General features: G+C 43.3%; 1 protein-coding gene across 3 annotated transcripts in view; it reads left to right on the forward strand.

The window, feature by feature from the left end:
• svep1 (sushi, von Willebrand factor type A, EGF and pentraxin domain containing 1) overlaps nucleotides 1–16799 on the forward strand; it is a 75948-nt gene that overhangs the window by 13357 nt on the left and 45792 nt on the right. For 2 of the 3 annotated variants that reach the window (XM_088990780.1, XM_088990781.1), the window contains exons 3-6: nucleotides 3227–3482; nucleotides 5425–5601; nucleotides 13789–13947; nucleotides 14046–14225. In XM_088990780.1, coding sequence (XP_088846906.1) covers nucleotides 3227–3482; nucleotides 5425–5601; nucleotides 13789–13947; nucleotides 14046–14225 — 772 coding nt within the window. Of the gene's footprint in view, nucleotides 1–3226; nucleotides 3483–5424; nucleotides 5602–13788; nucleotides 13948–14045; nucleotides 14226–16799 lie in introns of those variants that run through there. The other variant, XM_088990782.1, reaches the window with a different exon arrangement.

Below are 16799 nucleotides of genomic sequence, written 5' to 3' on the forward strand. Positions count from 1 at the left end.
GCTTCCCCTCGCCGCGATAAGACGTCAGAGTGTTCAATATCTCAGGAGGGAAAATGATCTCAGTGACCGCAGCCAGCCACTCCATCTAACTGTTTGACAAGCGCTCGTTACTTTGCTAGCGGGATTTGGCGCTCCCACCCGCTTTTGTGAAATGGATGCAGAATATTTTCCAGAAATTTGGGCTTACTTTCCAGTCTTGGATCGTCTTGAGTGAAAGGACCCTAAGGGCTCCTCATTCATGACTGTGTAGATAGTTTCCATCTTTTTCAGACAGTACGTTGCCATGTGTTTTTTTTTTTGTCCTTGGAAATCTTACCTTCTCCTCTCCAGTCACCCGTATAGAGCCGGGACAAAATGCAGGGTGGCTAGTTTGAACGTCGGGTGGTGACAACTAACAATGTACAGTCAAAACTTTTGAATGTCCTGGTTCTCGACCAATTCAGTTTTCAACCCAAATTTTTTTATGCCTCGGTTTAGAAGCAAAAATCGGTTTCTCGACCAAACTGAGTGCACCACTCAACTCCCCCCGCTTTCTTATCCGTTACTTTCTTGTGTCGCATCTCTTTGTTTTTTCAAAATAAAAAAGAAGACATTGATTACATTGATTATAACGGGAAACATTTCGGTTTTCGAACAAATCGGTTTTCTAACTGGTGTCGAGAACAGATTCTGGTTGAAAACTGAGGATTAACAAGACTCGAGTCACAACGATTTGCGCTTCATTGCCTGAACAATCCAAAAGAAAGCCAAATGGAACTCTTCAACTCACTTCATTACACCAACGTGGCAGAAGATGTTGGCTAAGCACTTTCGTTGGGACAGATCCCAACGAAACGACTCAACCACTTCAACGGAGTTCCTCTACATCCCTTAATATGGTGACATAGCATGACTTTTGTCGAAAAGAAAACACCCCAACTCATTTCAACATAGTTCTTTGTCACCAAGCTCGCAATGAAGCACTAGTTTGGATCCTGTGAAAAACTATTAAAAAAAATAGTTGCTAGACATGAAGATGCCGCAAGAGGGTGACAAAGCACGATTTTTTTATCCTGATGAAAAGCCTAAACTCACTCCAACAGACATTTCCTTATTGACTTTCATTGCTTTGGCCTGAAGTGGGGTCCACTGTATTTTTCCTCGATGTGTCAGTTTGCATTTTAATAGGAGGAGAGGTCAAACATTTTTTGCCCTTACCCCGTACCAGGTTACTATAACGAGAGTAAACCTTGATTTCCTGAAAGAGGCCGACTCAGTACTCATACATCACCAGGGTTTCTGGACTTGTAGTTGCAAGTTACCTTGGCCACACCCACCATCCATCTCTCGTGTCCTTTATTGCTGCGAATCTCTGAACTCTGCAGCCCAGCGGCGACGTGTTGACAGATAACGCGGTAGGGCGCAGAAATCCACGCTGCCAGGTTAGCTGAGTTCAACAAGTGCCGACCTTCGACCCAAGGGAATGGAAGCCCATTTTTTTATGTCGAAGCCCGCCTCTGTTCCGTAGCGCAGGACAACAACAAGTTGATGGGGATTCATGGAACGAAATTCAGGTTTTGGAGAAATCACTCCAAATCACTCCTGGAAATGACCACAGAGTCAATCAACCCTTTCCCAAAGCGTTCCAGCGAGTCCTCTCCATCACCTAAACGTCCGCAATCACCACCCACCCGTTGCTTAAAATAGCGCTCAGCAATCAGTGTGCCGCCCTTGTCCGAAGCTTGATGCAAAGGCGGGGGAGACGATAAACCAACGCCAGCAAAGGTGTGGAGATGTGAATGGTGCTGAGACTTTAAGAGCAAATAGTTTGTTGGCAGGGATCATGGGAGGTGCTCCAAAGGAAATGGCCGTCAAAGGCTTTGACGGCGCGGGCTTTCACCTTCGATGATGCGCAGCAGTAATGATCTCTGCCACTCAAGGAAACGTCAATTAACAGCCCACGTAAAGGTTTGGTAGTTGAGCTGCAACATCTCGACACGACCCACTAACAAGCATGAGAAGTCATCTGCGCGCAGCTAGCAACTAGCATTATTGTGACCCAAGCAAGATATTAGCGTAGCGTAGCAACTCAGTCCGACCGCATGGAATGTTGAAATGAGATTGTCGGTGGAGTGTTGCGCGTGTTGATGTTTGGCTTAGCGGAGCAGATAGCTTGTCAAAATAAGCACTCTCACTTCCGAAATGAATGAGGGGTGCGGGGGTGGTGTGGATGTAATCTTTGAAAGGATGTGGTCGGATTGCCGCTGTTGTTTTAGAAGAGTGGATTGAAAAAAAAAACCAACAACAACCCAAAAATGACCGCGTCTCTGGTCACGCCTGAAGCAAGGGAGTCTGTTCACGTTTTTACTGCCAATCCTTGCAGGCATGTTGGTCGATATCAGCGCTCCTCCAACACGCACTCTGTCATTCTCGTCTCCAAATCACACACACTGATATGTGCTCCTTGTCGACAGCTTCTTATCACTAGCTTGGACCTGGGCCAACATGGCCAACATGATAGAGGCACGGCAAAGCTTCTTATGTGCTTTCCGTCATGTACTTTTTAAATCAAGATTTTTAAAATCACCTGGTTTCATGGCCCACTAACCAACAAGGAAACTCGAGCTCGTCGGACCCCTAAAAAAAAACCTCACCGTTTAATTGTATGTACCGGTTCGTAAATGCGCAGCTCAAGTTAATTTGGGAACCGTATCGGCGTCTGTCCAGTGTTTTGGGCGGTTTTGGACCAGTGGCGAGCAGCTGGCTTGTCCGTCGGGAAATCATGACAGTTTGAGGCCATTCTCGCATTTTCTCTCACCCCCTCGCTCCTGCTGAGGTCGGCATTTCAAGCAGCCTACAATTGAGGGTTGCTTTTAGTGGTCGTGTGTGACGTCTGTCGATATTCACGCCGCTTCTGCCTGTTCAAGCCCGCCTGGCCCGGGTGATGATCTAACTTGCACTTTTCGTGCACCCTAGCCGTCGTTTTCCTGTCTCGGTTGTCGCTGTTTCACTCCATTAGATTAAGTCCCCCCATGGAGTTTGGTGTTTTCATTTCCTTTAAATTCAGTTAGTTATTATCAGATTTTATTTGGGGAAAAAGACAGATCTTTGTTTACTTTTTATTAGTATTTTTTGTGTTTTTGTCTTTCAACTCTTTTCATTTTAATGATGCTTATGACAATCTTTTTCCATTCTAATCACCTTCCCAGCCAACAGATGAATTTTCAATTGTCTCTCCCCCTGATAGCAAATCTTGCGCCATTCCCGCGCTAACGCCAGCAAGGTCATCTTCCTGATCACCGACGGCTACTCCAACGGCGGCGATCCTCGTCCCGTGGCAGCGGCTCTGAGGGAGCGTGGCGTGGAAATTTTCACGCTGGGCATCTGGCAGGGCAACATCCGCGAATTGCACGACATGGCCTCTCACCCCAAAGACCAGCACTGCTACCTGCTGCACAACTTTGCCGAATTCGAAGCGCTGGCTCGACGGGCGCTGCACGAAGGTAAGAGGCTGGGCAAATTTAGCTTCAGATAATTTTTAATTTAATTTAATTTAATTTAATTTAATTTAATCGTGAAATAATGTATAATTCAAATGTAGTTGTGAATAATTTTAATTTTAATTTTAATTTTAATTTTAATTTTAATTTTAATTTGTATATATTGGTACAATGGAGAAAAAATATTTTCCATTATTTTTAATAACAGAAGTGTTACAAAATTTCAGCAACTTAACTTCTGCCGATCGCAATGATATGTTTTTCCTGACAATATTAAGAATTAAATATGTCTCGTGAAAGACATATTTTTGTGGACTGAAGTCAAAATAAACTACCTGTATAATTATATCCTATTATTCCTCTTATATATTTGATTCCTGTTATAAACACAATTACCTGTCCTTTTTTAAATATAGAAATGTATATTCTATGTTAAGTCAAAATGACGTTGTCCTTATTTTATTTTTAATTACATGTTTGAGGAGAAAAATATTTACTCGATATTGAGTCAAAATAATCTCATCTCATTTTCCGTACCGCTCATCCCTCATTATGGTTGCGGGGGTTGCTGGAGCCTATCTCAGCTGTCTTCGGGCACGAGGCGGGGGACACCCCGAATCGGTTGCCAGCCAATCGCAGGGCACACAAAGACATACAACAGTCACTCTCACAGTCATACCGAGGGACAATTTGGAGCGGTCAATCTGCCTGCCATGCATGTTTTTGGAGTGCGGGAGGAAACCGGAGGACCCGTAGAAAACCCACGCGGGTTCGGGGAGAACATGCAAACTCCACACAGGGAGGCCGGACCGGGACGCGAACCGGCGACCTCTGCACTGTGAAGCCGGTGTGCTAACCACTCGACTACCGGGCCGCCCAGTCAAAATAATGTTGTCCTTATTTAATTTTTAATTATAAAATGTTATTCTTACATGTCACTTTGTTCGAAAATGTATTTGCGATTCTGTATCGGCAAAGCCACATGTCAATTTTAAACGGATATCAAAATCAAAAGTCAAAGTCAAAGTCAGCTTTATTGTCAAATATGCTAATATGCATATGTTATATGTATGTTATATGGATATGTAACTTGTAGTCCGACCAAAATCAAACAATCAGTCACTTAAGTCACTTAAGTTGCTTTGAATGTCAAGTTAGCAATAAAATAACAAATGTCATTTTTCAAGGTTGGCCTTGACATAAGTTGGCCCGATGCTGTTGGATAAGAAGAATGTTAAAACATTTTCAGATGGAAACGGTTGAGGTGTGTTGCTCTTTCAAGTCATGCCAGCAGTCATGAAGTAAGGGAGTGGGGATTTCCACAGCATTTGGCAGATAACAAGCCGTTTTCTGAAAAGACACTTTGAAAGTTGCTATATTAAAAGCGTGTATGCTAACACAAAATCAAGATAATTACATGTTTTACATATTTTATCTACAAAAGATATTGTTCCTTCTTGCAATTCAGCTAGCTTAATGCTAACAGATCATTCAAAAGGCCATAGATGGGCTGACAAATGGTGTTTTCGTCCAAGTATAAACCATGAAATAAGAAATATTATAAATAGAAAATACTTTTCACATTTATGGGATTAGAATCTTTCAGTAAAATAATACATTTAATCCATTCGGGAAAAAAGGGCTGACAAATAACAAAACGTGGAAAAACTGTAAATCTGGAGCTCCGATTTGCAGGCCGTCTGCCTGAAGTGGGGAGACGCAGTCGTAAAAGATCAGAAGCAGACACGCATGAGGCCGTGAGAACCCAGAAAGCGGCCCCGGCGGCCTCATTGCGTCTCCTGCACGTTTGTCATCAAGTAGTCCAGGAATCCTCCAAGTGCACTTGGAGGCTTTCAGTCACATACTTGCTCACTCTCCACATGAGTGGCAACGAGACGTCTTTATGTTGGAAGTATTTTAACACTTCCTTCTCAAATTTCCCAAGATCTCCCCACGGGCAGCTACATTGAAGACGATCTGTCGCAATGCTCGTCATTGTGCGAGGCCGGCCGGGACTGCTGCGACCTGATGGCTAGCTGCAAGTGCGGCATGCACACCGGCCGCTACGACTGCATCTGCGAAAAGGGATACTACGGCAAGGGTCTGCAGCACGAGTGCACCGGTGGGTCACACCAAAATTGCCCCGATTGTGGTTCTGTGCGTGTGATGTGTGTGTGTGTGCGTGTGTGTGTGTGTGTGTGTGTGTGTGTGTATATGTAAGTTTGGGGGTCACTGCCCCGAGTACTCCGACCACCACAGGCACGACTGTCACCTTTACCTTCCAGGCTCTCTCTCCAGCTCCTCTCTGAGCCCTTGGTCAGCTGACACCGGTTTACTCTCCATCCTCATCCTTCTTGACCTCACTGCAGCTTTTGACACCATATCTCATCCCATCCTCCTGGACGGACTTTCCTCCATAGGGATCACCGACACGCCCCTACGCTGGTTCCACTCTTATCTCTCTGGCCGCTTTCAGTTCATCCAAATCCAAACTCCTTCACTTCACAGTCCTCACCTGTATCTTCCGGTGTGCCCCAAGGCTCCGTCCTGGGACCTCTCCTCTTTATCACTTACCTTCTTCCCCTTGGCAATAAATTTGATATACAATTTCAGTGCTTTGCGGATGACACCCAGCTCTATCTCTCCAGCAAATCCGACGCCTCTCTTAAACCTTCTTCCCTTTCACTCTGCCTCTCTGAAATTAAATCCTGGTTTACCCAGAACTTCCTCAAATTTAACAGCGAAAAAAACTGAAATTCTCCTCGTTGGTACCAAATCCACCTTGAGCAAAGCTGACAGTTTCTCTCTCACTATAGACAATTTGACCGTTTCTCCCTCACTTCAGATCAACAGCCTGTCATTCTTGACAGCACACTATCTTTCCACTCCCATATAAATAACTTAACCCGATCGGCGTACTTCCACCTCTGCAATATCAATCGTCTTTTGGATTTTAACATGTGCAAGACTTCCAACATCCTTCTGTCTGTCTGTCGAAGTCTTGCACATGTTAAAATCCTAATTTAATGAAGGATAAAAGTCATATTGTGACATGTGAAATGATATGTCACAAAAGACCGCATTGGAGAAAGTCTGCTGAAGGGTGCTCAACCACATCCCTGTCACAAGTGATACAGCCGATGAACTTTGCTTGTGCGTTGGCCTTGAACGCGTCAACCTAGCAAAGGAATGCTATGATGAAATGCGTGGCGTCCTGACAGATTCCCTCAACCCCTCTTGATTTACGTCGCCTATTTAAGCCCCGTCTTGTGTTTCCGTGCCGTCCTTGCAAGTCCACAGCAGCAGGTGGTCTTGTTGTCTTTAAAGGTTCCATCATGTTCATTGTGTTGGGGAGAAACAAACTCGGGTTATGTGTGTGTGTCTGTGTGTGTGCGTGTGTCTGTGTGTGTGTGTGTGTGTGTGTGTGTGTGAGAGAGAGAGAGAGAGAGAGAGAGAGAGAGAGAGAGAGAGAGAGAGAGAGAGAGAGAGAGAGAGAGAGAGAGAGAGAGAGAGATTGGTAACGCAATGACTACCAGATGCACTGACTTCTTCAGAGTGAGTGATTGAGTATGATTGCCTTTTTGAGCTCGCTTTGATACAGTCAGATACTAAAAGCCAATGTTTTCCATGGCCTTCTGAGTGGAGGCCATCCATTTTACAGAAGAAAAATCTCACAGCGCTCCTCCAAATCAAAATGTCATAAAAAAATATACACACACGACATAAAACCCCATGATGTTGGCAGTTCCGCGTTCGCTGATTTTATGTGGGCACACAAATTACCAAAGGCCAAAGGACATTTTTTTTAAGCACAAAACAAGCTTTTTGCTTGGAGATTTTTGGGGATGGTTTTACCAAAAAAACACCCCTTTTGAGATATTTTGCTGTTGTGAAGGAACACTTCTTGAATCATATTTTTATGTTTCGCGAATGACGTATTCCGTGAATGTGCATCTGAACTGGTTCGCTTTGTTACCTCCACCAAGGTTAAGAACCACTGGTCTGGAGTATAAGGTTGGTGGGGGAGGGGTTTTGGTTTCCAAAAACATCAGTGCTCTCAGTGGGGCTGTTATATTTATTATTTTTATTGACTGCGCAATATGATTGGAACCCCTATCCAAACTCCCACTGTGTCGAGCAGCGTTGTTTATCGACCCATGCTAGCCAAGAGAACCCCCCACCAAAAAAAAGACATCAATGGTCCAGCAAAAACAAAAGGCGAGCTCTCGTTTCGATGTGGTTGTCAGACAATCAGGGCATTGTCACCTCTTCAACATCTGTGATGGAGGGGACCGAGAGTCAAACGGGTTCTGGACTGCGTGACCTCGCGGTGTCCTTAAACTTACTTGGTAGCAACTCCTGGAAAGTGGAGCTTGATTTTCCACACATGGACAACTCTCAGGGGGCTTCTTCCGGCACCGGTTTCATCCACCAAAGACGCATTCGTCGGACATCTGTCGTGACAGGATGCAGGAAATAAAGCTGCACAAAAATGAACCAGGTGTCTGATGTTTTGGTGTGAAGCAGTTAGCCTGGAGCGAAACTCCAGGCCTTGAAACAGTTCCTTTAAACAGTTACGGTTAAAAACACACATTTCTGTGGACGTGTGTGTCATAACAACATGCGCGAAAAAGTCTGAATGTTCCGTGCCTGAAACAGAACAGAAACTCAGCCATTTTGTCCATTTTGTTGTGTAGAAGCCAAATTCTGGATGTACACAAAGGTCTCATGAAACCATGGATGAAATTGAGCAGGGAAGCAAATTATGTGAAAAAGGGGCCTGGCAAAATCACCCATCACCACTCCCAACCCAAACCCTCGTAGTTCCAATACCAGATTCACCCAAGGACATGCACTTCAGTGCCAACGTGTTGGTTCAAAGTGAACATTTCCAAAATGTTTTACTGTGGTAAGGCTTAATTCCCCCCCACTACACACACTTTCGAACACCTCCACATAGCCCAAAACACCGCTGCCAGCACAAGGATGAAAGTGGCCTTCTGTTTTCTGTAATTTACACTTGGATGCTGTAATAAGTCAGCCTTATGTACCTAAGGAGTGAGACTGTTACATAAACAGTAAGCGCTCTCTGGTACCTCTCGCCTGTGTAAACCTTAAACCACCCCCACACGGCATCAGGAACTGTAAACCATCTGGACAAGCGTGCGCATCTACTTTCGTCATCTTGTTTCTCCAAGATTGAAGCGTCGGCCGTATTTGCAGATCTGGTGGAAAAAACACACCACAATCCACAATGGCTCGTCCTGCTATGTCTTCTTGTTTCTGGGTCACAGCAACCAACATAGTGGACAATACTGCAAACAAGTATGTTAGTATCAGAATCAGAATCCTCTTTATTGCCCGATTATGACACCTGCGTTTGTATCAGAATAATCTTTATAGGCCAAGTATGACAACTACGTTTGTATCAGATTCATATTTATTGGCCAAGTATGTAGAACACACAAGAAATTTGTCCCCGGTAGAAGACGCTGCACTAGTATTATCATAAACAAGGACATGACAAATGACTTTTAAGGAACTAAATAGCTTGAGGGAAGAAGCTGTTTAAATGTCTGCTGGATTTAGTACACATGGATCGGTAGCACCTGCTTGAGGAGGGTAGTTGTAAAAGGTGGTGGGCAAGGTGCGGAGGGTCGAGGAGGGTTTTTCGTGTCCATATGCAAGTCCTCGAGAGTGGGTAGGAGGCTGCCAATGATTTTCTATGCCCCATCTTAACGGTCCATTGAAGTTGGATTTTGTCCTTTTTGTGTATCTTTTTTGTACTGTATATCAATTAATGAACAATACATGTGGCCTTTGAGCACTGACATTACCCTATCCATCATGTAAAAGCCAGAGGTTCGATCACTTAGACCTTTTACTACACCGCCCCAAGTGTTTATTTACACTGTAGCCCACGCGCACCGTGATCCTTTTTGTCACTTGTTTCCCAGCACACTGCTGCCTATAATCAAGCTCGCTAGTCTGGAGAACTGCCCGTGTTTGTACAGTTGTTTTGCGGTTGGCGTCACTCGGCGTTCCCATAGTCTGTAATAAGCGAGTGGGATGTGCACTTTGTCCTTGGGAGGCTGCAAGAGCCATTGCGATGAGCTCAGGATCGCTTGACTTCCTTCTTGAAATTACCTCTTAGTGTGTGTTAGGGGGGTGGGGGGCCTACAAAATGGCCATTCTCACTGAATCCCTTTCCTTTGTGCAATGGTAGGAGGTCCAACATGTCAAATTGCACTCACTGATGTTTGCCAAGTTGGAGCAAATATACAGGCTGTGTTAACACCAAATAAACCCACCATTTTCGTCTCAACCCCACCCTTCCTCTCCTACCCCCTGTCAGACTCTGCCGTGTATGTGTTCCCCAGGCCAGACTATACACTTTAATTGTCCATTTCAAGTGTCTATTTATGCACATGTTAAGTCTGACTTGTGAGTGGAACGTCCCTCTCGCAAGACTGTGGAATTCCGTAGCCGGCTTGATTGAATGTCTGCCGTGAGAGGAGGGCCTTTGACCACAAGCAAGCCCACTGAGCCATGCCAGAGGAGTCCAGAGAGAGGATGAGATGGATCAAAACATTGGCAAAAGACGATGCGTCTTTTGACGTCCTGGAATTTGCTCGGACACCCAAAAGGCTGACTTCAATTTCATTGATGGGTCCTTGAGACTTTTTAAGACGTGATTTTATGATACCCATGTCCACCAAATTCCATGCCGATGGTGTCGAGGATTTCCAAGTCATAAAATTTGGCCTCGTCTTGGCTGCTTCACCACAAAATGGCCGCTTCTTTCTTCACTTTCATTCAGAATTCCCTTTTTCATCCAAGCGTGATTGACATGCTCAGAAAATTTTATATTTGTTGTACTAAGTTCATCCTGTCGACTTGATATCTAATTTAAAGCAGATTCTTTACTAACGACGGAAGTAGACGCCGAAACATGTCAGGTATTTGAACACCTACACTGTCTGTAAGTAAAGAATCTGCTTTAAATTAAATTTTATATTGACTGATCAAACTGACGTAATGGGCTTTTTTTCATTGACCCTGTCTAAATAAAATATCGTTCAAGCCAAAACGGCTGCCTTTCTATTAAGTTTTAAATAAGAGTCTGTCAGACTTTTTCATGTGTCATATGACAAGACATAGCCACCAAAGTTTGTGTGGATTGGTGAAAGTGGTGCCCAGGACTGATTTTTAATTCCCCCTCTAACAATACTGACCCCTTTTTCATCAAATTTCATTTTCAAAATACCCACTTCAAACAAAAATGGCCGGCTTCCCATTCATTTTCATTCACTGGAATTTGGGACTTTTTCATGCGTTCTTTGATGGCAGATTTGTCGACTAAATGTTGTGGCAATTTGTGTTTTCTTTTTCCCTCCCTACTTTGCAGGCCCTTTTTAGACCCCAGAATATCTGCTTTTCTTAAATTCATTTTCCTCGCATACTGCAGTAATGTGGCATTCACCGCTTGTATCTGTATGTCCACACTCGTTCTTACAACGAGCAAACATGTCAGGGCACCGAGACAACCCAGAGAAAACTGAACACGATGTTTGATCTGTTCTGTCCTTTGGCCTACTTTATGGTGAAACTCAGATTAGCCGTCGACGCTGCAGCACAATTTCGATTTCCCCCATCTGGAATCGTCCGTCTTCGGTTGCGGACTAAAATAAACCAGATGTCAACTTGGACCAGATGTGCAGACGTATTTGTCTCGGTAACATCAAATTGTGAGATTTGCTGCCTTAGAATTAGATCATTTGAGTTGAAGATATGAGGTGGGAAGCCGCGTTTGTAATTGCAACGTGCGGATGGCCGTGCATTCTCTAGCATGTGTTTGTGGATTTTGCGGCAGCCGGCCTCCGAATGTACATGGGGACCAACGAATATTACCCTCCAAGTTGAAACCGCCCGCTCTATGTTGGTCACTGCGGCGCCTCTGGATAAACCTTTCGTCTTCAGCCCAGTCTTTTTTTAGGCCGGTCTAATCGAAACGTTCTCGTGTGATTGTAACATTGGCTCTTCGCTTATGAGCTTGGCCTGCATTTTGTTTGCGTTTTCCTTTTTTCCCCCTCCATTTCCCAATTCTGCCTCTGAGAGTAATTACCCCGTTCCAGCAGTGAAATCTAGTCTAGGTTCGTTTGGGAAGCTGCGTCTGCTTTTCCCTAAGGGCCTCGTACTTACCATCAACTTAGTTTTTAACGGCTTCAACCCTTACGACCTTGATATTGAAGATTTTGTTTGTTCGCACTCAGAGTATCTAGTGTTTTTTTTTTTTTTATTTATTTGTTTGCTAACTCTTAGCATTACGCTAACATTCAGTGGGAATCTCCATAGGTAGGCTAAGGGAAATTAGCCTTGCCGACATTTGAAACTGCCACAACTGACAAAACTCGGGATGCAGATATTCTCTTTGCTCTAGAGCAACAACTAGCCTTAGTGGAACGTAATAAAAACGCCCTCCCCCCCTTCTTTTAATTGTTGAATGAAAGACAGTGAGCCAATCAAAATGTAAAGTCTTTATCCTTTCTGCTCATCTGCCTGTTGACTCCCTACTTCCTAACTAAATAAAGGCCTCTGCGTCTGGGCCGCAGTGTAATTCTGAGCGACGCGACGTCCAAACACAATGGCTACAGATTCATTTTGTGGCCTGTGGCGCGCTGATACATTTTAAAAGGAAATTCATTCTTTTGTCGTTTATCACTTCCTGCTCATCCCGCCCATTTTGGCCTAGTGCCTGCTCGAACAAGCCAGAGAGTGTGTTTGGGGAACTGTGTGTGAATTTGTGTGTGTGTGTCTGTGTGTGTGTTTGTGCGTGTATCCATCTGTTTTTTGTATGGTAAGCCAAAGCATGCAACCTTTCGGGATTGTGGCCCCAAATGAGTGCTTCAAACCAAAATAGCAGACATCCTGTTCAATTTCGGTCTTGGTTCCATGCGACTCTTTTGTGCATCATATTCGGACAGACATGTTATGTCGACTGAATTTCCAGATTGGTCTTGTCATTGAATTTGGCCCCAAAAGGTCTGCTTCAAAGCAAAATGGATGATTTTTTGTTAAATTTCACACATTTTTACTCTTTGTATGCAAGGCAAAACCAAAATGGCTGAATTCCTGTTTGATTTCAAGCATGGGTCTTTGGGACTTTTCCAAGTGTTATTTTATGACAGACATGTCCTCGAAATTTGGTGTTTGGTCAAACCGCCGTCTGGGACAATTTTTTTTTGTAACTTTCCAAGCTTCTTTTTACATGAGAATATGATCACAATATAACTGCTTCAAACCAAAATGGTACAATCCCTGTTCAGTTATCGGCATTACCTTTTCTATGCGTTCTGTTCTGACAGACATGGCCTCTCAATGAACTTGGTGCCAGAAGCGAATATTTTTAAACTTTCCAGGTCCCCTCGCGCAAAAAAAAAACTGTGCTTCAAACCAAGATGGCCGACTTCACATTCAATTTAACCTCTGGGTACATCTCTGTGTTATCTTATGACAGACATTTCGCCGAAACTAGCGTCAGACGCTAAAATTTTTGCTACTTTTCCAGGTCCATCCTTCTGAAATGAAATTTTCTCCCAAAATGGTTGCCTCACCCAAAATGGCTGTCTTCATGTCCAATTTCAGACTTGTTTGAAATCGTCCATCGAATTGTTTGAGTTGTCGTCAAACGGTCGTGTTGGGTATTTCTTCTTCATGTTTGACATCAGCACTTCTGCGAGTTGCAAACGGCTCAGAAGGAAAACACGTCATTGCTTCAGGCCTACATATCCCGTCTAATATACCTTGTGGAGAGTTTTTTTTCGTCCACCCCTTGCATATTTTTTCATCTCGTGAGCAATGTTTAAATATGTGTGTGGGTGTGGAGGCGCAAAGTTTTATGGCTGACGATATTAAATAGTCCCAAGAAAATGGGCTGCCTCAGCATCCTCTTTTTTGCCTATTGCGATTCCTAAAGTGACTGATGACCTGATGGTATTGTGGTGTAGTGGATAATAGATCCGTCTCAACGGCTCATTAAACTGACTGGGTGGATCCGTTTGAAACCTTTGTAATATTATTCGCTGGTTCCTTGTGTCCTGTTTGGTGCTTATCTGGTATCTTAATGTTATTTATGTATTTATTATTTATGTATTTTTCCATATATATGTATTCGTTTTTTATATATTTATTTATGTATTCATTCATTCGTGTACTTAATTATTTATCTACCCGTTTAGTATTCTTTTATTTCTTTATGTATCTGTTTATTTATGTATTTTTTTATGTTTTTCTTCATGTGTTTTTTAAGCATGCCCAAGCGGGACCTACAAACCGGAGGCAACACCCGGTGGTTCGAGCACCTGCCTGCCATGCCCGGACCAACAGTACACCTCCCGACCCGGTAGCACCTCATTAAGCGACTGCATCTGCAAACCGGGCTACCAGCGAGTTGAATTGAGCTGCCAGGGTGATTGCAAGGATCAGTAGCAAATGTTTGAGGAGACTTGACTGTCACTTGACCGTCACTTGACCGCTGGATTTGTCTTTTTGGTCTGTTCACCCCAGTGGTTCACTGCCCTTCACTGTCCCCCCCACAAAACGGCTTCTTCATTCAGAACGTATGCAACAACCACTACGATGCAGCCTGCGGCATCAAATGCCAGCCAGGGTACGATCTCCACGGTACGGGCATCCGGCTGTGCCAGGCGGACGGCACCTGGTCGGGCTCGCCCGCCTCTTGTAGACGTAAGTGTCAACTCAATTCCATTCTTAAGCGTGTCGCACGATGCCATAGAAATGCCACAAGAATTAAACATTGCAGACGAATAGCATCAAATTTCTCCCAAATAAGTAAATAAATATATAACCAAATAAATAACTAAATAAATACATTGATGAATGGATGGATGAATACATAAATAAATACTAAATAAATATATGAAGAAACCAATAAATTAATATATAAATAAACAGATAAATGGATAGATAAATGGATAAATAAATGAATGAACGAATGAACGAATGAACAAATGCATAAATGAATAAATAACGAACATTAAAGGACAACCGACGTCTCCGGACAAGTTGTGTCCATAATTTGTAAAATGGCTTCAAATGACGTCTACTGAGCGTATTTTACAATATTCCGGAAGTCTTGTTTTTGAGTTGGTGACGAGTCCGTACGTGACGTCACTGACGGAACGGGAAACGGGCTGATTAATTCCTCAAATGGAGCTTGGTCGCCATTTTCTGCCTCTTTTTTGGTGATACATTTCCCCCCAATGTTGCCTCAAAATGGCACGGAATAAATTCTTTAATCGATTGCAAACATGTATGCTTTCTGCTTCAGAACTATTCATAACTGGATGAGTAACAACGTCACGAACTGGGGGCGGGACTTTCTGAAAATGCCCAATTCGCAGCTCAATTATTTGCAGATTTTGGACACTTTAAGTCATTTTTATTGGTGTTTTGCATTTGAATAAAAATATCATACTGCATGTTTTGGGTATTTTAGATGCTATAAAACGTTTTTCTGATGTCAGTTAGGAAACAAAAAAAGTGACGTTGGTTGTCCTTTAAATAAATGTCTCAATAAATGGATAAATGGATACATAAATAGATAAATAAATAAATAAATAAATAAATAAATAAATAAATAAATAGGTAAATAAGTATGTATTTCAATAAAAGAATGAATAACTGTTTATTTACTGTATTTTAGATTTTTAACTGGAATCAAAAATGTTCCCCTACATCTGATTTTAAAAGCATTGAAAAGTTAGAAGGAACTAAATAATAAATAAAATGAAATCAAACTGAGGGCGTGTCGGTCGTGTGTTGTGTCACGAGCAACAGACAGGCAGCCTGTTCCACGGAGACCCCCTCCCTCAGGCCTAAAAATCTGGGAGGTCTTCTCAAATGACTGAACGGAAGATGATGCAAATATACTCAATCTGCCCACTGATGTTCCGTGTCTTGTGGTTCACATCACTGAAAATAAAATGCCGTTTTCCACACAGAAAACACCTCCTTTGTTGTGCCTGGCTGATTTCTTGAACTTCCTGACGCGCATCTGTACTAGCTTCCCCACCCCTATAACATTCCTTCCTGTTGCCGTGTGTTTCCTCCTTCCTGAGCCCCCTCTTTAATTGGACCAGGCCTATGTCCCTCTCCCTCCCATGGAACATCTGTGGAACAGAATGCACAAAAAAACAATCGTCCTCCTCCCCCAGTCACAGTCGCATCCATTTTGACTACCCACAAATAAATAAATAAATAAATAAATAAATAAATAAACAAACAAATAAACAAACAAATAAATAAATAAAGTATCCAACTAAGTAAATAATAGATCGGCACAGTAAATAAATACATCGATAAGATAGCACACAAATAAATTCATAAATACATACAATGCATAAATAAGTCAGTGTCTGAAACTCATGACAAAAAGTTAGCGGACACCAGGGCAGACAACTCTGAAAAGTGGCCTGCGCGGCCATAAAGTTGCCTGCCCCATTTTTCACAATAAGACGACAAATCGCTAAAAAAAAAACCTTGTTGCAAAGTAAGGTAAAGGATTGTTTTTTTAAATTAAGGATGTATCTACCAGGGCGGCCGGTAGTCGAGTGGTTAGCACACCGGCTTCACAGTGCAGAGGTCGCCGGTTCGTGTCCCGGTCCGGCCTCCCTGTGTGGAGTTTGCATGTTCTCCCCGGACCCACGTGGGTTTTCTCCGGGTCCTCCGGTTTCCTCCCACACTCCAAAAACATGCATGGCAGGCAGATTGACCACTCCAAATTGTCCCAAGGTGTGAGTGTGAGAGTGATGTTGTATGTCTTTGTGTGCCCTGCGATTGGCTGGCAACCAATTCAGGGTGTCCCCCGCCTCGTGCCCGAAGACAGCTGAGATAGGCTCCAGCAACCCCCGCGACCCTAATGAGCAATAAGCGGTACGGAAAATGAGATGCGATGAGATGTATCTACCACAAATGCTACCTTGCTTAATCTATCGTATTATATTACCAATCGCTGAAGGAAGAAAACAAACCGGTTCGTTTGGCAATTTCCACACTTGGCACGGCAGCCAACCAGAAGCCTGCTTTGTGATTCCGGACTTTCCTGAGCGTTATAACGTCGTGCATTTGCATATCATTTTCCAAAGTAGATGCACAGAACCTCAGCCCCAGAAGAACGATTCAAAAGAAGCTAACAAAATTGATGACGCTAAAAAACGTAAACGTACATTATCCCGTGACTGTAAAGTGTCCATGAGAATTTTGAAAGGCGCTTAGAAAGAGGAGTTCATGTGGCTTGTA

The sequence above is a fragment of the Hippocampus bargibanti genome, linkage group LG02, assembly GCF_051943395.1.
Source record: "Hippocampus bargibanti isolate YZ-2025 linkage group LG02, ASM5194339v1, whole genome shotgun sequence".
NCBI classification, from domain to species: Eukaryota; Metazoa; Chordata; class Actinopteri; order Syngnathiformes; family Syngnathidae; genus Hippocampus; species Hippocampus bargibanti.